A 22,843-nucleotide genomic window follows, 5' to 3' on the forward strand; every position below is an offset into this window, starting at 1 on the left:
TAACATTTTGGATTTTTAAGTTTTGAAACCCCGTCACCCCCACAAGAACCCCAGACATGTCCCAGACCAGCACATGGAAGGTTATTAACCGTGTTCTGTTAAATTTTCCGAGGAGTTTGGCATCGTGGAAGTCATCAACTAGCCCGGTTTATATGCGTTGGGTGAAAGATGGGGTATACAGTAAAATGGCATGTACCTTTCTACAAACACTAAAACAAGAAATATATTTAAAAACCCCTCTCGGGCTCTCCCGGTCATTTTCCGGCATTCTTTAACCACCATGGCCGCTCTTCCCCCATTCCTCTTTCTTCCTCCTCAAGATCTCCACTAAAATTCCAAAATATATTCCCAAGAAGGACAAAAAAATTCCCATCCCATGGATCCCTCCCCTCCGGCGACCCCATTCCCGGATCTCAACCTCATCCCCTACCCCCTCCCCTTCCCCAAGGTCGAGCCCAAGCTCGAACAGCCCGACCTTGCGGGCTCCTCTCCGTCGGCAGACGACCGCTCCGGGCCCCGGGAACCCCCTCCACCGAACCCTAACCTTAACTTAAGCTCCCTTCTGAGCCCGGAGGTCCACACACCTCTCCAGCAGCTCTCCCCTACCACCGACGAGGACGCCCTCTTCGCCGAGTACTTCCGCCTCGCCCAGCTCTTCCTCTCCTCCTACGCCGCCAAGCGTCCCGTCCGACCCACCAACGACGCCCGCTCCCTCGTCCCGACCCCGCAGGCGGGGCCACCGGCGGCGCCGGCGGCGGAGAGCAACGGGTCCTCCTCCGCCCTCGTCGTCTCCAAGCGCCGCAAGGCCCGGTCGGCCGAGATGGTCCGCGTCTCCTCCCTCAGCGTCCGCGACCAGATCTACTTCCGCGATCTCGTCCGCCGCACCCGCATCACCTTCGAGTCCCTGCGGGCTCTCCTCATCCGGGAGGAGGAGAAAGCCGAGAGCTTGGGGCTTCTTGCCAAGAGAACCCGCGCCGACCTCAAGGCGGCAGCGCTGATGGCCGACCGCGACCTCTGGCTGAACCGGGACAAGAGGATCATCGGGGCGATCCCTGGGATTAACATCGGCGACGTCTTCTTCTTCCGGATGGAGCTCTGCGTGATCGGGCTCCATGGGCAGGTGCAGGCCGGGATCGACTACGTGCCGGCCAGCCGGAGCTCCAGTGGCGAGCCCATCGCCACGAGCATTATCGTGTCTGGTGGCTATGAGGACGACGACGATAGCGGGGTTGTGCTTATCTACACCGGCCACGGCGGCCGGGAAAGAAACCAGCTGAAGCAATCCATTAATCAGAAGCTCGAGGGAGGGAATCTAGCACTGGAAAGGAGCATGAATTATGGCATTGAGATTCGGGTGATTCGAGGGATCAAGTCCGACCGGAGCCCCATCGGAAAGGTGTATGTCTATGATGGGTTGTATAAGATTGTGGAGTGCTGGATGGATACTGGGAAGTCGGGGTTCGGTGTGTACAAGTACAAGCTGATAAGAATGCAAGGGCAGGAGGAGATGGGCACTGTGGTTCTGAAGTTGGCAGAGGATTTGAAAGCGCAGCCACTGAGGGTGCGGCCAGCTGGTTACTTGAGCCTTGACATTTCGATGGGGAAGGAGAATTTCCCTGTGTCATTGTTCAATGACATTGATGATGATCAGGACCCTTTGCTGTTTGAGTATCTTGCTCATCCCATTCACCCTGTTGCTGCTTTTCAGGGAAAGCACACTGATGGAGGAGGCGGGTGTGAATGTGTGTCGAATTGCTCGGTTGGTTGCTGTTGTGCAGAGAGGAATGGAGGTGAGTTTCCTTATGATAGAAATGGGATGCTTTTGAAAGGGAAGCCGTTGATATATGAGTGTGGCACCATGTGCCGGTGCCCACCAACTTGTCCTAACCGGGTAAGCCAGAAGGGATTGCGAAACCGGTTGGAGGTTTTTAGATCAAGGGAGACAGGGTGGGGAGTTCGGTCACTTGATTTGATTCGAGCTGGGGCCTTTATCTGTGAGTTTAGTGGGATTGTGCTGATGAAGCAACAAGCTGAGGTGCTTTCAATGAATGGTGACAGTTTGGTGTGCCCTGGCAGATTTCCAGGAAGGTGGGTGGAATGGGGAGACATATCTGATGTCTTTCCAGATTATGTGCCACCTGACTTTCCTTCTTTAGCTGATCTGAGCTGTTCAATAGATGTCTCAAGAGCAAGGAATGTTGCTTGCTATTTGAGCCATAGCTGTAGCCCCAACGTGTTTGTGCAGTTTGTACTATACGATCACTATAATGTGTCGTGTCCTCATCTAATGATTTTCGCAATGGAGAACATCCCTCCTTTAAGAGAGCTCAGCATTGACTATGGTGTGGTGGATGAATGGGTGGCAAGGCTAACGATGTAGTTGAAGATTTCTTAAATTTTGAAGTCTGTCATAATGGTCTTTTCTGGGAACATATTATCAGAAGCTGCTTTTGTTGGGTAAACATTCCATTGGTAATTTACTCAATCTGTTGTATTATTTCCTCCTCATTATTGATGTCATCGCTTTCTATTTACTTGTAATAGCCTTCTTTAATTCAGTAGCAAATTTTGATGCCATGGCATTTACCTCACCTAACTTACAAAACACATATGCACATGCTTGCACTCACATGCATTCTTTTGTAAAGCTGTTTGCTGATCAATAAGGGTGTCCGCAAGCAATAAAACCTTTTCTATACAAGTTGCATTTTCAGTAAAAATGCATATCTTTCACTTTTCTTATGATGTTTTGCTACATTTCACTGTTTAAACAGTGGGACATAAAACTCTCATATATTGTTATCTAATGCCAAAAATGCTTTGGGACCCATCATGGTACCAAAAAAAATATTCCATTGTCATGTGGAACAAGAGGATTAGTGCTTCGAAACACAACCTGGTCATGTCTTGCATTGTCCCTTTGAATTTTGCCAATTTCTCATGCTGTATGGCATGGATTCTTTTTGCTACCATGGGATCCATAGCAGTACTCAGCGCGAAAACATCATGTCCATGCAAATAGAGTTGGATTCTATATTTTTATATGTCAGTAGTAGTGGTAGTATATTCAAGTATATGCAAATTCACAAATGACATGGTCAGTGCTGCTATAATTAAGATAAAAAATGTTTTATATGCTCTTTCTGGAACCTTGAATCGTGGCTTGCATGGATTCATCTGGAAGGTGGCAAATGAGTGACATTATTAGTTACTACAACAGATAGCTATTTACCAGCATTTTCAGAATTAATGTGAGATTGGCTGGTAATAGAATTATGTGGAGTGTGTAATCTCTTTTGGTCAATGGAAGTTGGAGGTTAGAAGAGGGTCATTGTTAACAAAAATTTTATGGTTTTTGTGATTTATCTGCATTTCACAAGCACTCTCAACTATGGGTTTAGTTGTAATGTTGTATTTTTTGTTAATACCCAAAATAGGATGTTACATATTATGCTTTTATAAGCTTGCTTTTTTACCTTGCCAATGATTTTATTTGGTACGATATGCTGATGTCAGTAGTCAGACTTTTATTTTTTGAATTTTTTTGTGCACCTTTAGTGACCTTTCTGGAATTCTAAGTTTGAATATGCTTGCATCCTGTTAGTTGTGGCACGTCCATTTTCTATGTTCAATTTTTTCCTTAAGTTAGGGATAATTGTCTTGTGATTGCGAGGTCAACCACTGCAAGCTCCAGTGTCACATCTTCATGATGTTAGTTCCTCATAGCACTACCTACTTACTTCCCTCCTATAAAGAACTCCACAGCTAGCGAGTCAAAGGGGATGGATCATGGCGGGAGTTTCAAACACAAAAATCTGAGCCTGTTCAAAGACTAAATGCTACATCAATCCGCGATCAATTGAGAAAGCAACTGACAATTTTCTCCGCATCAATATCATGTTAACTCATGTTGCTGTGTATTTTCTTTACCAGTCGTCCCCAAACTTGTATTTCATTTTCTTGTGCAAATACTCGTCTAATATTTTTGATGAACTATTGATTCCAATATCTTTTAGAATTGAATATTAATATATCCGTTTTGATCTCAAGTTCCATACAATTCTTCTTATAAATTTATCTCAACCTATCTGTCAGAAGCATATCGCTCATTCAAATTATGTGAATTATTTATTCTTCAGGTTAATATCAACCTCTTCTTTTGTATTGCAACAATAGTTTCTCCATACACCACATTTAAATCACTTTGGCTTAATTTTCTTGTGAAGCTGGTTTTTAGAGAGCTGGTTATTCAAGTTAACCCTGTTCTTTATCTTGTTAATACTCGTACCCATTTAGACATCATATTTCAAGTGACAATGCATTGTGGTTCAGAAGAATGAAGTTGCCTGATGAGTAAATATGGATGATTACTAGAAGTTTTCTTGACAAGTAGTCCATTCTCTCTAACCTAATTCCAAAAAGGTCCTTTTTTGATAAAGACTAGAAGCCCCTAGTATTTAATGAACATGGAAAAATGGTTCTTCTTGTCCAATTAAGTGTCAACTCTGTTAGCTTTATTTAGATAACTACTACTACACACTTATGGAAATTTGATGATTTATTGAATTGCTATTATGGCCCTACAGAGATTTGAACTCATTAATTATTTGAGTGAATGATTTTCTTCCACTATCTTGCTCACCATCACTGTTTGGTTCTGTTGTCATCCACCTGCTCACTAGGGTAGCCTGCTAGAGGCATGTCTTAGATCAACCAAAAGAAACTTTGAGTCAAAATGAAACCTCTGCTTGTTTTCTCTTAATGTCCAAATCCCATGACCTTTGTTTTATTTTGTTCTTTATTCTACTACTCTCACATCCCCCTCCCAACAATACTTCAATTGCTTTTGAAACTGCACTAAATATTTCTTTTCTTTTCTTTTTTTCCAATCTTATTCAAGTTTAGGTGTTTTAGTGATCTAATCAAAAAGAGGAAAGCCTCACCCATATGCTGAATGCTTCACGTATCCTCCAATATAGTTGGGACCTTTCGGCCTTGAAATGGAGAAGTTGATTTTTGCAATCTCAATGGTTCATGAATTGTGTGATGGTTGTTCAAGTATGTTGGCCTCCAATATACCCTCAATTGCACAAACTGGCTCACCCTTGGTCTTATGCTCCCTCTATCAGTACTCTCACCTTCCATGATGCTCCTTATCTACACTTGTTGCATATGTGAACTTGACCATTAATTTCTTGATTCCCTCCTTTGGTGATGTTGACTTCGCTTTCTAAAGTCTATATGCTGCCTTGCCATATCTAGCCTCATCAAGCATTAACATGACAACTGTCCTTAGCTAGGCCTAGTCATCATCATCTAAGTCAAATTTAGGGATGACAATTTTAGCCGATTCACCAGGCACTCGACTTGAATGAGGCGGCTTTTACCCGACCTAATTAGAACCTTTGGCGGATATGGGTTCTAGAAAAATTATCCGAAACGGGTTCGGGTCAGATACAAGTAATGGTATGCCCCACCTCAAATCTAATCCGTTATAACCTTAATTTAAATCTCCCTTTCAAAATTATAATTATTTTATACCATTTGCATGATGAGTTCTTTGCCCAACCTGACTTGACCCAACCCGAGGCGGGTAAGAGTATGGAGTTTTTAATTGCAAAGTGGGTATTGGCCGATCTGACCCGTTGCCATTTCTAGTCAGATTCTACATGACTACCTCATTTTCAACATCCTCAGTCCCTCACCAACCTCTTCCATCTTCCCTCCTTCCACTATGATGTTAAATCCCTTGATGTCATGGTCGTCATCTCCTTCTAATTAGTCATCAGCTCCATTCAATAACCATTCTTGCTCCCTTAAGCATTCAACATCATTGACCTCACTACATGGGTAGAAACTTAGTTAAAGACATGTCAGCATTGCCACTTATTTTTTTTTAAAGTTCATGAGAGAGACTACAACAGAATCGGATATTCAAATACTGATCACTCGGATGCCTGTCCATATTTGTATCTGCTTTTCTTTGATGGATATTGATCCAAGAGGTTCACCTAACATGTTGTGGACCAATTTTGTCACTTTGGATAGGTTTGAATGAGGTATGGCAGCAAGAGCTGCCACATTGAGAGATGCCTTGCACATTAAAACTTCCATAGGCTATAACTTGCTTGTGCGACATTTGATTGAGGTGCTTTTTTATTTTGGGCAACTTTTTGAGATATATGAAGGGTTCGACACATAGTTCAGTGGGAGGGCAAATTCTCTCATTTGGATCTCGAAATGGATTGGATAAAAAGTGTTCTCTCTTTTTTTTTAACACTTTGGTTGAGAATATCTCGAAATCCAGAAAGAATTGACCAAAGCAGTTGAAGATAAAGCTAATGTGGGAGTTAAGATATATCCCTAGAAGAATTTTAGCTTTTTCATAATTATTCCACTAATCATGCCTATTTTGGGAAAATTGTAATCTTTTCCAATTAGAAGAAGGTTCCAACCAGGATTTTGTTAAGGGTGGACCTTAGTAGTACAAGTAAAGGTATTATAATCAATTATATCACAAAAATGTTAATGAAAGAAAAGGAGACCTCGATCCTACTTTTACCAATTCTCTTATCCTGTATTATTCTATCATAGTGATTTGGATTAAGTGGGTTGAAAGAACTTATTTCTTCTTAGTAACCAAATATGGATATGAATATGGATGTTAGTGGATGTTGAAATTGTTCTATACCTGGATAGAGTTGGATATAAAAATAGAACCAAACAGGTATTGTCTAGTCCATTTTACCCCTAGAAGAAGGAAAAGAAGAGTTGATGAAGATCCATGATGAGAAGATGTTTGCTTTAGTAATTATTTAGGGGTAAAAATAGAAAAATAAGAAAGGGTTTCCAACAATGTTAACCCGTAGTTAGAAGGTAGGGACCATGTTTTTCTCTCACTAAATATTAGAGTCTTTTTGCCTTTTCCAGGGAAGAGAAGATTATATTGGAAGTGAGCTTGGAAAAAGGGACTGCTATGTCAAAATCCCTTATCAGAATCCAATTAAATTATGCTTGTAAGTCATCTAGGTATTCCTTTCTCATTTTCTGGCTAAATTTCCAGCTGTTCACATTTGCTAGCCACTCAGCCATTCCCCCACACCCCCCCTCCCAACCACCAAAACCATATGCAAACATGCATATAGGAAGTCCTTGCGAGAGATTCATTTTGATTCTAGGGGAAATAATTTTCTTATGAGAAGGTGATATCTCTAATGGAAGGATGGGAGAATGCTAATATATCTGGATCAAAGATGTAAGTGCGGAATCCAATACTGTCAATGCAGAGCATGCACAGGAGCATCTTATTGAAGTCCTTATATAAGAATGATTCTGAATTTTTGGTAAGAAGTACATGGTAAAGAGATATCCAAATAGAAGGGTGGGAAGGATATTTTAGTAACATAGCTGGATTTAAGTGAAATTGAAAAACCAACATTATTAAGTTGAACCTTTTGAAAGAGGTTAATATGCAGCCTGAAAAGGTTCTTATAAAGGACTCTCCCTAACTAAGTGATATACTGGTCGGGTATGTTAGGTTGGTTCATTTTCTTACCAAAGCCTATTGCTTTATCAGAGAATTTCTACTTATAACTGAAGATTGTTATTCAGTTCATATGTTGTCCTTTAGGGGTTGTAGCCAGATTCTGATGGCTGATATCCAACCTGATCTGGGCCTAACCCACCGATGAACTTAAGATTAAAGGATCACGCATGCTTCTTGAGTTCAGATCCAACCTTCCAACATGTTAGTTACGGATTCATCGTTATCTAACCCAAATGAACCTGGTTCAACTTGACAAATTGGTTTGAAATTGGGGATTAACCCTCCAGACATAAACATGGTCTTGGATTCAAAGCCAGCTTGATGAAAACCTGGATCTAGCTATCCTGGACCAACTTACTAGGCCCATGTGTAGTCCAATGTCTGGATACTAAGACATTGATGCATGGATTTCTATTGATGCTTTGTAGAGGAAAGGTGAAAAACTACATAGGGAACTGGAAACTCACAAGGGAAATCAGGTTGAAGTCCATTTTAAAACACTAACATAAATGCTCTTTGTTTCCATTCTCTAGAATGGAAATGTCGTTAGCATTTTTCCTCTTGTGCATGCCTTTTCTTTATGTGACAGATCAAGAAGCTTCTTGCCAAAAAAAAAAAAAAATGTTAGTGTTGTATGTATTCGATAACAAATGATAGAAGATGCTGACTTGTCCTTTTCGTTAGCATATACCTCTTCCTTCTTATCTTCTCTTTTGTTTTTGTTTGCATCTCGAAAATCCACCATGCTGGGGGATGATTCCCCCAATTCTACTTGAAAATGCATATATTTGCATTCATCAGGGTCCGTTTTTTATTTGATTGCTCATGTCCATTTTTACTTAAGATATTCCTTTGTGATGATACTTCAAAAATGTTCCACTTTGTAAGAAAAATATAGCTACACCCTCCAAAATTAGTCCTTACTCATCATTTCCCATCCTTAAGACATTCATGTTAGAATTGTAATTTTGTAATAAATTTTCATATTCTGATAGTACTATTACTTAATTGCTACTTAATGTTTGATCAACTATTTTTCTTAGTTTTCACCTCATCATATTTATTTCTAATTTTCTACTAAAATACTTATTTCTTGAAATTCACTTTTTTTATATTATTTTAAATTCAATCAACCTAGCTCTAGGTGTCTGTGCACCACATAGGTTTCATGCAGTCTTGTTGCTGCATGCATACGGCAGCCAACTTCTTGACCTCACCCATACTTGACCTCAGATTTATAGGATTTCCTTTATTAAGCTTGAGATCCATCGGCATATTGTGTCTATACCAGTCTCCATGGTGACATCTGGTTTGTTATTTTGCTTGTGTCAGTATTTATGCTTGATTCTCTTTCTTTCTAGGGTCCATTTTATGACTTGTGAGGTTGCAGTCATTATTTAAAAGATTCTGAATGTTTATGCTGTGCATGTTTTACCTAGTTCTGCTGCACTGGTGATTGATGGGCAAAGATCACTGGTGCATGGATACAGACATGAGTCAAATACAGACACAGTACAAATGTATGAGTCAACAAGAGAGGGGAAACGTGGATATGGAATTACGTAGACAAATTTCAACTAATATAACATATATTTAGATATTGCATAAAAGAAAATATTAAAAAATATTATTTGTTAAGTTCTTCCAATGTGCATGTATCTCATCCAAACTTCCCAAGTAGCTGAAGGATTTTAGAAAATTGACATCTTGCAAAGTTCATTTAATTCATGCATCCTTGACTACTTTTCACATTGTTATGGCGAGTCAAATTCATTTTCAAATCCAACTCTCTATCAGAATCTGCAATCAGAAAAAAAGACCCATAAGTGTCCATGCATATCTGAATGGATTCTAGTAACTGGATGCATGTCTGAGTAACACAGGCAATGATGCAAGGGTTTGGAATTGTTTGAGAAATATATCTGAATGGTATACGGGAGGTGAGATTTTGGCTGGCCAATTACGTGCAATATTCAAGATTTACCATATTGCATATAATCACACTCGTATGCTTTAAATTGAAAACTTCATAACATAGATTGCCAAGTATTGTGAAAACCATGCCTGTGGAAATCCAAAAGCTGGTGCAAAATCTGCCAGAAATACGTAGGAAACCTTAATTTTGCTGTGTAAAAATTTTCAAAGCCAGTTTAATTTAACTATTTTACGTTTTGAACATCAAAACATGTTTCTATTCTATAAAAGCATATCTTATATGAAAACCCTCTGACTTATGCGTGTTTTTGTTAAATCAGCATCCAATATCAGTATGACATTACATGTGGATATTAGATTAATGTTACGAGAGTTCCCCAAATAAAAGCTATCATGCTTGCACTTAACAAAGAGATGTTGCAAACTTGACATATTAAAAATTGTGGGTCCAGTGGGTCCTTATTCTGGTGCTTACTGTTGGAAGGCATAGAGAGATACTGTTTCCTAACCCACCAATCGGTACATGTTGATGTTGATCCATACTCATATGCAAACATTATGTAGATGTGCTCCTTGATGATACAGGGATCTGCATTGTGTTAGTTGAAAACCTAGCATCTGTTATATGACATGGTTTGGTACATTTCAGTATCTCAAACCATATGTACCATGAAAGTACAGAAAATGCAGTTCATTTATGCACTCTAAACAAAGGTTCATCGTCTCGATATTGGATCCTATACTGCTACCATCCTATTATTGTATCAGTATGTCTGGTAGGAGGGCCGGTTCAACATATTGACACTTGGTATGTGTTGCATACTGCATATCGGTTCGGTACTGGTATGATATGATACGCATTGGAATTGACCGGTACAGAAAACTTTGGTCACTATTTTTGTGGTTCTTCAAATTGTCAATAAATTACAGAACATTGTATGAGGGAGGCCTTACCACAAAGTAGCTTGCATTACTACAATTTTTTGTGTTTCCAAGTTTCTTTTGCTTTGCTGTATACCTCTTTTATCTTAATATTAATAATGTCCTCGATAACTTGTCTTGTCAAAGACTTGTTCTCAAGACTTAACAGGTTCAGCTATAACACACCCCATTGTCCAAGGGGGACCGAGCTGGATTACCAAAAGGTAATTAAAATAATAAAGTAGTTTTTTAAAGAAAAATAGTAGAATTTAAACTTATTTATGTTTTCAACTTTATTTTTTTTGTCCTTTATATATTTTTTGCTTATTCAGAAATATTAAAAAGCTAATTAACTGTTTGTTTTTATGCAAACTTTGACAGGAAAATTCTCAGACCAAAGAATAAATGTAGTGTGATACAACATTATAATGACCTTCATTGCAGTTTTGGACGTCTCTTGTTATGTTTTATAGACATAATGGACTTTTAAATGATGGCTGTTATTTAGCTGTTATCTTGTTACAGTGGCCATATAATGGGAATAACGGCCGTGTATCGATATTTTCACTGTTCATCTGAATAAATAAATATTTCCAAGTTTAAATCTCCTTGCTAACTGGAAAAAGAATTCTTTATTTGGTGAATGGTGCTGCACTTAATTAATCTGTTTCTATTTCTTTCCCATGTAATGGTTAATAATGGCCAGTAGAACAGCAATTATTCATTCTCAAATGAATCAGTTCAGGGCTGTGTTGGGCAAATAATGACCATTGTTCCATTATAATGGGATATAACACTATGCCCGTATCTGTTGTATCGGCTGCACTATAACATTTTTTTGGAACATGAGTATAATCTGTTGTTTCTGCATGTTGACTTGATGTGGATAAACTTGTGGAAGTTAGATAGTCTTGAGCAACAACTCCCAATTAAGTTGAGTTAGTTAGAGTTCATCTAGAAAAAGAAATCTTGTAAATGATTGATATTGTGCTTCACTATATAATTGTCAAAAAATTGATGCCAAGTTTGTTTTACTAAAGAAAACCAGGACTAGAGATGGATGGGTGTGAGTTCTAACAAATAAGGAAAACATAAGTTATCTCTGGTTTGTGTTTGGGAAACATGTGTGCAGCATCAACCGATGCCTGGAGAAAAGCCTTGGCCTGAAGATGTTGGGGAGGCGGAGCAAGATGCTACAAAGCAGAACTTTAGACTTGGAAGTCATGTAATGGATCTTAAAATGTTTTGAAGAGTTGCAGTCTGATGCTAAACTATAATAATAAATTACTATAATTTTATTAACAGAAATTTTTTTCCTTTCTCCAGAAACTCTGAGTTAAGAGATGCTGTCCAAATAAAATATGAATGTTCCTCTGTGCGCATTTGTTAGGGCTTCATATTAGAGGTTTTATATCTCCACTTCAGCAATATGCTGAGATTAACTCTCAGCTTAATTTGATCAGTGATGGTTGGTGGGACCTGGTGGATATACCATGCGTTTGCATTTTCTGATTACATGCATTGCGAATGATCACAGGCATGCATGATCCCCATGCTAATTTTTCAGGGCTCTTGTTATATGAGATTTTGCCAATTTTTAAATGCTGCTGGCACAATGTTTTTCAGTATTTGACTTGACCTATGTTGGTTTTGATTCACTGGCATTAGTTCTATATAAATAGTAATTAATGACAATTTATGGAGACTCGGAGCTTTTGAAAATTTCAGGATTCTATAATGTGAATTTTTGTAAATTTTCGTTGTCTGAGATAGTTTAAATTTTTATTTACAAGAAGTATTTACTGAAACTGATGAAAAAGTTACCTTTTGGTTTCTTTCAAGTAGACATCAGGTGGATTTTACATGCACTTGTGGGACTCTCGGGAGTGCATGCAAGGGTGCCTTCCATTGTCTTCTTGGCCCTTGCTTTTTGAAATCATGAAGAATACTCTGTGAAGTCGAAAGAAATTAACAATTGCCAATTGCAGAATTTTTAAGCGTGGTAAAAGCAATGAGAATTGTAAGACTCGGATCATAATTTCCATGTATATCATGTATGAGCAATTTTTTGTACTGAAGCTTGTATATATGTCCTGTGAACATGTATGAGTAATCTTACAATTTCCCTGTACATTATTGACAACCAGCCCTGAAGACAACATGTGGCCCGTAAATCCTGATGCCAAGTATCTATGGCATAGTCTTGGTTTCTGGGATAGAATATCTATTGCATGGTTTTGAGAATCCTCTGTACAATGGCACAAAATGTCATCATATTAGACTCATAATTCATTCTCAGGTCGATTTATGTTTGGTTAGGATATCTGATTCAAAAAGACAAGGTGGAAACAGCATGCATCCTATTAATGTCTTCAAAAAAGTTGACATCTGTTCGTTTCTTTCTAGCTGAGCAAAAGATTCCTCCCTTGCTGTACCAACAAGGCAGTGCCTGATCCAGTTGTAAGGCAAATAGCAAGGGCAAAGTGATTCCTGGGAATCTAAGCTTCCCTTGCAGTGGTGGGGAAGTTCTCATCTCATAATTCTGTGGTGTTATTATGCTCTATCATGGCTCTTGGAGACAGCACCACTGCCCACTCCAAGCATGATGGTGTGGTCTTGGATGGCAAAAACACAGGAGCTGCAATGTCCATCCAGGGACATCCTTCAGGCAAGCCAGGAAGCAACTGCTGCTGCATCAACATCTATGTCAATAACAATGTCCAGGGGGTGACAAATTCTGTTCTGTTCGGGAGCAAGGTCGTCATGCGAGATCCTCGAGCAAAATTATCTTTGAGACGGCGCCTTGGAGGATGCAAGGTTGATGGATGGAGGGCGAAGGCTGGGGACGTTGAATCGGTGAAGGCTCCAGTTTTCTGGGCCATGCTGCTTGTTTTGCTGAGTTTTGTTATTTTCTTGGTATCCTGGATGTGGCAATGTGTAACATCATAACTCCATTCAACATCTTGTAACAAAATCGTCAATGCTGGAAAGAAAAATTCTTAGCAGATTAAATAATATTTTGCTTTCGGTTTCCCCCTTTTTTTTTCCAAACGAGAACTATTAGAGTAGATTATGTGGAAAGGTGAAGACAAAGAGGCTATTTTTGTATTAATAAAACATGTTTTCTCATATGCATTGTTGCTAAATATGATGCGCATTGTTACATGGTTGGAGATGTTTTAGTACCAATCCCTTGTTTGCTGGTCCATGGAGGTCATGGTAGCTTTGCAAGAGCTTGAAGGAGACACCAGTTGAGATAGACTGCCATTAGCATGGACGTTTTGTGGAACAACTTTAACAATTGAAATTTTCTTTCTTTCTTTTTTGGTAAATTAAAAAAAAAACACTACTCTAATATAAGTACATCTATGAAAATCGGAGAATGAGATATACAAAAATTGAGATCGTAGACCAACCATGGAATCTCATGATATAGTTTCCAGTGTGATTCGCTACATAATATGTCCGATTGAAAAGTTATTCAACAAGGTTGCTGCACCCCCAATACAAGGAGGTGAGTTTATGAAATTCAAAGAGGGGTAACGTAGGACAGAAACAGGTGTGTGAGAGAAAGAGAGAGTTATGGGAGAGCATGGAGGGACCAGGAAACCAACCAGGTGAGGGGGATAAGAAAGGCCACAAGGAAATGCTGGTGAGGAGGCCAGCCAGAAATTTGTGTTGTCCCTGTTTCTGGGATGGAAGCAAAGTGGCAACCAGTCACCGAAAAGGGTTAGGACATTCTTAACGACTTGGATATTGCAATGGCCTTCTTTCGAGAAACTTCGCTTTTTTATTTTCCAGCCACATTTTCCAGAGAGAAATGATTCATGACTTCCCGTCATGGTAACCTGGCAAAATGTAACCTATCATGTAAACTAAAGTTACAAAACTAATTTCGCAGCTTAAACTCGTAGATTTGGAAAGCAACCATCAAGAGACTCGAAACTTGAAGAACCGGGACAGAAATGAAAATAAATGCTGAAGCTAAGACTGTGTGTGTAAATTTGGGACAGTACCATAAGCCTCAAGATCCATACGACTGTATGTACTTTCCATGACTGAAGCTAATCAAACAGCAATGATTGAAAGACCCTAACCAACAGTTCATATTCTTGAGGTGGTCATGCACCAGATAATTCTCCAAAGAAATTCCACCAAATTCAAGACAGATGGTGAACATCAAACGGTTCAAAAAAATCGAAAGCAGGATTAACAAGAGACAAAGCAAGAAATACTACAGTCCACAAAAAGAGGAGAAGAAAAAGGAAGAAAACATGTAGTTACACCCATTAGAAAATAGTGGCAAGCAGTATGTGCATCAATATTTAGTGCAAGAAAGAATGTTCCAACAAATTTTAAACATATTGAATTTGGTTACAAGTGGGTCCTGACAATTTGCATCACCATTCCTGAAGGTTTCTGATATTCACTTCAGGTCAAGTTCAGCCCACGCTTGCAACGGGCATCATAAGTCATCTTTTACTGAAACAGCCTTGTGAAGCTTCAGCAACTGATCATGGATAGAAGCATCCATCGCTGCACATGTTTCACAACATTCACAATTTTTGTCCCCTAAGGTTTCATTGGTTCTGGCCTCTTCCTTTCTTGGATTTGCTCTTGCCTTTTTGCATCTTCTTTTTCTTAGCTTCTGGTGTTGTCCATGTGTAATCAGGTGGTATCACAAAAGGATCCTGGATATCTTCCACACGGCTACTAGGTCCTGATGTTGTGGAGTAGGACTGACGGTAAGGGGCCCTTATCCACTGAATCCAGGAGCTTGATGGTTGCACTACAGGACTCTTGTTTTTGGGGCTTGAAGGAGGCGTGGCAAACTCTTCCACGGGTTGTAGCTCTTCAAACTTTGTGAATGTAACCAGCACCCGGATGGTAGGTATCACTGGAATTGCAATCTGCAAATACCTACCAACTTCTCACACAAAAGATACAAAAAGATAATGCAATCTACAGTACCATATTCATATTTATACGAAAGAAAGTAGTTGTAGTTGACTAAGAGAACTCAAAGAAAAGCTGGAATTCAAAGAAGCTATTTTAAACCTCAAGAATCTTCAGCCTACTGATTGTGTTCTCTACTCATTAGATGTTCTCAAAGGACTGCAAAATGAATGAAATATATTTCGAACCAGAACATTATAAAAACCATGTTTCTGTTGCTTTCATGTCATTTTCTCTCGAATGGTTGCAGTGTTATCTCCAGGTGTTCAAAGTTACCACAGCCTCTACCTCAGAAAAATATGATATGATGACATTCCTGTACCGTACAGATAAATAATTGCATGATAATATCATAGTATACAATTGTGCAGCTTAAATACAAAACAATGTTGACATAAGTTGTTAAAAAGTGAAGTAGCAATATTCCAACATTTAAGAAAAACAACTAAAAAGTCTGACTCTTCACTATAAGTGTTGAGTCATCAAAGATTAATATGATTAGGCACCAGAGATTTTTTGAGTTCAGGTGTCGCTAGTTGCATGTTATTTGAATTTTTCTGAAACCAAGTCATATTGTGTCTGTGTCTGAAAGTGTCAGCATTGCAGAACTTTTTAATGCTGGAATATTCAGACAACACCAAGAATTTGTGATGAAACACCAACGTTGTTGAAAATACAGAACACACTTCATCTTTTAATTTCTACCAAAGGCATCATGTTTTGCTCACACAAACCTTTTCCAATCTTCCCTCGCAATTCATCATAAAGGGAACTTAATGATGTTAGCGTGAAGGATTGTCAGGGTTCTTTAAACTCCAAAACAGGATTCCTAGTAGAACCACATATATTCAGATGCATGTCTCATACTGCGAGTCTAAAGCTAGGAAGCACGGAAAGGACATGGGATGCGGATGTAATACAATATATATATCACCGATACAACATATCTTGAAAAAGGAGGATAAAATACTGCTAGCTTATGTAAATAAATATGCATGCATTTTATACATAGATACATGCATATAATACACACACATATATATATATGTATGTATGCATACATATAAAAAAGAATCGATAAAATGAGTAAGCTAACAAAGTAAAATAGTCCATACTTATATGATAGCATCAACTTTTACAAGTTCATCATTTAGAACCATAGGCTGAAAATGTATAGTTCATATTTTAACATTAACATGAAAAAAGATACAAAAGCTCTTCCTCTCAATTTTCAAGGCATAGGGGAAGTATCTCAAGTGTATCCAAGAAGTATCCTATTAATGTTTTTAAATTTTGAAAAATAGGATTCTTAAGACAAGGATCAGCCACGTATCCGATAAGTATCCAACAAGTATTAGCATCTGACACGTATCCTATATGGACATGGCAAGCGAGTCGAAGTATTTGTGCTTAGTCCTAATGTGGTAGACGTGTCTATGTATACTAAAAAAATACAATAGTTGAAGCCTTGAAGCATTAAATAAACAATAGGACATGTAAAACTAGATAAGGGGTCGATGTAGCTAAGTGGATCAACACAATGGTGTGCGACTCCACCATAAGTGGGTTCAATTCCTGTTGCTCACTTATCACATTATTTCAAATTCCAAAAAAAATGATTTTCAATATTCCTATTTATGGCGATAAGAATAAAACTATCACTATATTTTCTTGCTTTTCCTACTTCTTCTTCCAAGCACAAGATAACCCCACGTGGGTTTTTTTTTTCCTACAAAGCATAGGATAAGTTTTTTTTTTTTTTCTACGAAGCATAGGATAACCCCAAGGGGTTCTGGGATATTTGCTACCAAGCACAGGGTTACCCCATGGGGATGGTCTACAAGGTTTGAACATTTAGCAAGACTAAGCAAAGAATTGAAAGCTAAAGCATCTTTTTTCTGGAGGACCAATTCATCAGAATATGATTCAACATGAACCCCATGTCAGAGATGATTATCACATTTAAGTCAAAAATACACCCAAAGATTGATTTTCCTTGGTTTATTAAAATTTTTAAGACAAGCGTGTTTTTTATAGCTACAATCATCATCATTTTAATGACCTAATCAGTCACAAATAGCAAAAGAACAGAAAAGGTTATAGTTTTGCAAAAGGATCCTTATAACATACATTAAGATAGTAGGGGTTGAAATAGGTTCCAAGGGCTGGCTAGCTTTATATGCATGTAGAGTTGACCTATCTTGACCTGACCATCTTTGGAGTCATAGTTACTCAACCCATATCCAGCAATAGCTAATAACAGCGACCCAAAACTAACCCACCTACCCTGCTATCTAGCTTCCTGCATAAACCACTTCATTAGCGCATAGCACAGCTACAAGAGTGAATCATAACAAATCATCACAAATAGGCTACAAATAATATTAGTATGGAAGTTTAAAACTTTCAACATATTGCAATATGGCCAAGTGGGTCATGTGAGTGCTGATCCATATAAATTGTAGACAATAGTAATGGACCCATAACTAGCTATCAAAGGAATATATGCCTGGTTATACCAGACTTTAGAAGGTCAATCAGGTTGCGTTTGTGGATCAAACATAGAGTTGCCAGCCCTAGAAGATGAGGAGGCGAAAGGTTTCTTCTAAAACAGGAATTTTTCTCATTGTTCTTTCAATCATGAAATTTCGCTGAAAAGGAGCAAAAAGGTGGTATATCACTAAGCTAAACTACTTAAATCTCTTTCAACAATGTAGAAGCAACATGAAGGCAATGCACATTGTTTGACAGTCAACAAATTTCCAAAACCAATTAGATGATCTAAAATTGAAGCCATAACCAGAATTTAGAGAGGCCAAGGAATGTAAGAAGAAAAACAGCTTTAATGGCATCATAGGACCATGATAGGCATATAACAATAATGCATGATGTCAATCTTCTGCTCTTTGTGTCCACTCTCCTTCCTTCGGCCACACCAATCAATCTTCGGTCATTATGGCATCAACGCATTTGATTTCCCATGTAAGCTAGTTGAAGCACTACGAAACAATGGAGAGATAAAAACAAATATAGGTAAGAAAATTAAAGTTAGATGAAGCAGAGATCTTTCTGGGAGTTTGAGACCAATCCTTGGCAACTTATTGTATATATAATAGAGGAAGCATAGGAATTGTACAGGCCAAGAACAATGTGATGTAAAATCAATGAGAAGGAATGTTCTTGTACCATGGAGAACATCCATAAGAAGGTATGTTCCTGTACCATGGAGATCAACAAGAACCTAATACAAAGGGTTGCCCATATCTGCATTGATGGGTCTAGAAATGGTAAAAATACTCAAGTTTGCAAAGATAGAGTTCATGACTTGTGAGAAAGGATTAGGAGCAAGATTCTTCATCTCGATACCGAACCCCATACTAATGCCATCATATTATAGTGTCGGTACGCGGTTCAGTTGGTACGAGATAACGTATTGAGTGTCGGTACAAGATCAGTATGATATGATATGGGGTGTACCCGATGGTTTGGCCTGATACAACATTCCATGATTTAGAGAATGTTACCATTATATCTTTTTAAGCATTAATAGGATTTAGTGAAGAATTGTAAGTAACCCAAATAACAAAGACAACATTGAGTGGTCTGGTCATCATCATGACACTGCATTTGAACATGAAGATGGTTTTGAAGAAGAATTTTCTACTATTTCAAAGAGAATTCTCAATTAGAAGACTAACAATACAACTACATCCATGGATAAAAAACTAAAGAAAAAATTAGAATCAAGTCATTAGCAAGAGGAATCGATGTAAAGATAGTTAACCCTAAGGTGGCATAATTGGGCTTAAAGATCAAAGGTGGTAGGCTGACTTCAAGTTTTGCCACATACCAGTCAGTATTAGTGCATATCGACTGACCGACACGTAGTACAAGAGGATGTACTGAGTGTCGGTATGTTGAGCTGGACACTATAATAAAATGGTACTGATACGAGATCCAAAGTTGAGATAGCAAACCTTCGCTAACTTCCTTTTCATTAGATTACATTTCTTGAAAGAAGTGTATCAGCATCTAAACATCATATTAAAGAACAGTTCTGCAGATTTTCTTCTCCCCATTTTTCTTCATTATCACATAATTATAGAATAAGTCAAAAGACTGAGGTCCACAACTACATTTACTCAACAATAAAAGTAAACAAAAAAAATTCTAAAGGACAAAAATAGTAGACTAGAATCATAAATTTGTCATCAAAATAGGCAAATCCCTAAAGGCACAACTTATTCATAGCTACATATCCAACCTAAATATTTGGTTTTTCTATTTCTACACTAATTGCATGATCAACGAAAAGAAAACCAAAATTGTGAAGATAAATTTTGGCCCTTTCAATTTGATCAGGGTCCTTCGTAGCAATCTTCAACTTTGTAAAAGATAGTTCAGAATCTTCAGATACATTACACATAGAGTTTTCTTTGCCATTAACTATTAAGAACTCTAGGCTGATAAATATAATAACAAATTCTATGTCGATTTCAACATTTATCAGCAAGATAGATGTTATCGATGTAGATAAACTAAAGGTGCATTGGTGGTATTCTGAGAACAGCAATCCCAGTTATTACAAAGAGAAGATGGAACAAAAACTATAAAGGAGACAAGAATTAAGACACATAAGAATCATTGGTTTGGTCAAAGAAGAAACATATTACAAACAAACGAAAATACTCTGCTAGGTTTGGAGTTTCTATTGAGGATATTAATCATGTAAACCACTAAATTCAGTTCCAAATTCAAAGCTGGTCTTCTCGTGTTGCATTCATTAAGCTATTTTGAGCAGGTAACAATTAAACAATGTAAGATAGTAAAGAAATATATAGCATCTATCTACTTCTAGACACCATAGAAGCAAGGAGACACAATGAGTGATATTGGTATTACAGAAGAATTGGAAAGCAAGTACTAACGACACCACCAAAAAGAGGAATAATGATGCATATATATCGTATAAAAGCTTCTCATTAAAGGACATATTTATTGTTTCGAGATTTAATTGCCATACTAAAATATATAAAAGCCTAAATTGATGCAGTTGAAGTCTCATGCCTTGACTGGAAAAGTTCCAGGAGGAAGCTTTGTCGTAAGTAGGTCCCTTAGACGACGGATTGCCTTGACCTTGTTCGCAAGAATGTCAAGCAATGGAAGTAGCTCTTCAGTCCGAAGAGGAAAGTCAGGAGACAGCCAGAGAACAGGCCTTAAGCCTTTCTTATACTCACTCTCCTTGCTACTCTCTTTGTGCCGATGTCCATTTTCTGTACTCGCTACAGATTTTTTTGAATCTCCATCCCTTCCCCTTCTAAGATCAACCTCTGCTGAATGCCTTCCTGGCCTACTCTGATACCTAGTCGGAGAATCACCAAGGAGATCACTTACCTTTTCATCGACACAAAGCGAGCTCCTCGGCGGTACAACCTTCTTCTGCTCTTCTTGCTTGTGAATATGACCCCTCTTTCCCCACCCACCAAACCAACCTTTTCTTGGTTACTCTCACTGCTACTCATGTCTTCGATCGGAATGTCCCATTGCTCATAGCAACTATGCCGGTGCACAACCAACACATCAGGCTGGCTGTCATCAATCACATCCGGGGATTCCACTTTGAGTGCATTTTCGAATTGTTTCTGCTCTTCGTCTGTTAAAATATCCTTGAATTCTTCGCTTTCAGTATCGTTCTCATTGCAAGAAGAAAAGAATTCCTCATCTGTCATAGCACCAGGGACCTGCCGAGACTTCACACTCACCAACACATGATGCATGTCATACACCTTGGCCTTCCATGGGCCGACCATCTCCATCTTCTCCTGCCTCCTCCATGTCAGCTGTGGGAGCAGCACAGCCTGAGTCACATCAATTCCCGGCCTGAAAACATTAGTTTGGAACATCGCCGACACTTCTTGCTGGATCTCCGCCTCGCTGGCCGGAGCCCCGGCATCATCCAAAGCATTCATCACCTCCTTATCCTTGTGAGAAATCATGCACAGGGACCCAGGCGGGACCTTCCCATCCTCTAAACCATCTCCCAGAAACAGAATGCTCTGGTCCGACCGCTGAATCCGAAAACCATCGAAACCGGCCAGCGTCATGTCGGCCCGAAGGTTGGAACCCCTCTTCCAGATCTTATAGGTGTCAGACGGTGCAATTCGGGATATAAAAGGGATAACCGAGCTCTCAAAGTGGAAGGTGATCTCCATGTAGAAGTCCCTCATCCTCTTCATCGCTGCCACCACTCGGGGCAGCCTCCGGCACCACTTGGCCCAAGCTAGGGGCTGGTAGTGCCGGACGATCATCTTGGCAAGATTCTCCTCCCGAGTACAAATTGCCTCTTGGAGAGCACTCCACCCCTGCTCATTCTGGAGGCTCCAATCAGCACCGGCCACCATCAGCATCTCAGTGGCGGTGGCATCTCCGAGCTTGACGGCGAGGTGGAGCGGGGTTTCTCGATTGGGTACGTCCCGCCGGTCGATCACCGCCGAGATTTGGTCGGCCTTCTCCTCCTCGGCGAGCGACGCCGCCTCGGTCCGGATCTTCGAAGGGTCGGCGAGCCGCGGCAGGGAAGCAAGTATCCTCTTCAGCCCGGAATAGTCCCTAGCGAGCACCGCCTTGTGAACGGGGCTGTGTGCATACTTCGAAACATCGATTCCGGCCATTCCACAAACACCGGAAAAGATCAAAATCCCACAACCTCAGCACAAAAAACAACACCCAGTCCACAAAGAACCCAACTTTCCACAGAAGAACACATGAAACTTCACACCAAGAACTAGGTTTGGAATAAAAATCCGACTTTGAACGCACGCAGCAGCAGCCGAATGGAAGCAAATCTTTGCTCCGGAGAGGAGGAGGTTTTCTTGGAGAAAAACCACCTCCTTCCTGGAAGAAGGGATGGAACAGCGGCCGCCTCTGATCTGCGATTCAGAGGCGACAGGCCCTACAGATGATGCATGTGGCTCACGAAACAATATATTATAGAGAGAGAATAGAGAAAGAGAGAGTAGAGAGAGAGATGAATCAAGAAAGGAATAGAGGAAAGAAGAGCATGAGAGGAAAGGATTTTGCAAAGAAAAGAGAGGGAGAAAAACCACACTTTGGAGGGAGGGAAAAGTAGCTCTCTTTTTCTCTCTCCATTCCTCCTCAGAAGAGGAGAAAAAATTATTCCAATATAAATAAAAAAAATTGGCGAAGAAGAGTAGCGCGGTCTAGAGAGAAGAGAGGAGGAGAGAGAGGAAAGATTTTTTTTTTTTTTTCACCGGTGACAGAAGGGAGAAGAGGAAAACACCTATGCAAAAGTTTTTGCTTTTTTTTTTGGGGCGGTGGGCCCCAAGGCAAAAAAAAAAAAGGGGGGGGCCACCGAATCAGCGGCGAGCTACGGGCGAATGGATGGTCAGAAGGTGGGGGTGTTCGCAAGGGTCTGTGGGTTGGACGGTGGAGATTGGGTTTTTATCCATTGATATTTATTCGTACTTA

At 39.5% G+C, this 22,843-nt stretch overlaps 2 protein-coding genes across 8 annotated transcripts; one reads left to right on the top strand and one right to left on the bottom strand.

The window, feature by feature from the left end:
* Positions 1 to 253: 253 nt before the first annotated feature.
* LOC105043130 (histone-lysine N-methyltransferase family member SUVH2) lies at positions 254 to 12,955 on the top strand. 7 transcript variants are annotated; one of them, XM_073255998.1, is made up of 4 exons: positions 254 to 2,472; positions 10,550 to 10,626; positions 10,784 to 12,422; positions 12,809 to 12,952. In XM_073255998.1, exon 1 carries the CDS (start codon positions 377 to 379, stop codon positions 2,378 to 2,380), a length of 2,004 nt encoding a protein of 667 aa, XP_073112099.1. In that variant the 5' UTR covers positions 254 to 376; the 3' UTR covers positions 2,381 to 2,472; positions 10,550 to 10,626; positions 10,784 to 12,422; positions 12,809 to 12,952. The 7 variants fall into 7 exon arrangements, with proteins under 7 accessions (XP_073112099.1, XP_073112096.1, XP_073112098.1 ...); XM_073255995.1 differs by lacking the exon at positions 12,809 to 12,952 and having other exon boundaries at positions 10,784 to 12,533; XM_073255997.1 differs by lacking the exon at positions 12,809 to 12,952 and having other exon boundaries at positions 12,248 to 12,533.
* A 1,712-nt stretch (positions 12,956 to 14,667) lies between these two features.
* LOC105043131 (uncharacterized) lies at positions 14,668 to 22,607 on the bottom strand. The gene is given in 3 exon segments (XM_010920549.4): positions 14,668 to 15,312; positions 20,426 to 20,859; positions 20,862 to 22,607. Coding segments are annotated over 3 exon segments (1,929 nt in total). The 5' UTR covers positions 22,027 to 22,607; the 3' UTR covers positions 14,668 to 14,982.
* Between the last annotated feature and the right edge of the window lie 236 nt (positions 22,608 to 22,843).

Source organism: Elaeis guineensis, chromosome 4 (assembly GCF_000442705.2).
Source record: "Elaeis guineensis isolate ETL-2024a chromosome 4, EG11, whole genome shotgun sequence".
NCBI classification, from domain to species: Eukaryota; Viridiplantae; Streptophyta; class Magnoliopsida; order Arecales; family Arecaceae; genus Elaeis; species Elaeis guineensis.

Coding starts and splice junctions, on each gene's coding strand:
- LOC105043130 (XM_073255999.1), top strand. CDS start 377: ATGGATCCCTCCCCTCCGGCGACCCCATTCCCGGATCTCAACCTCATC.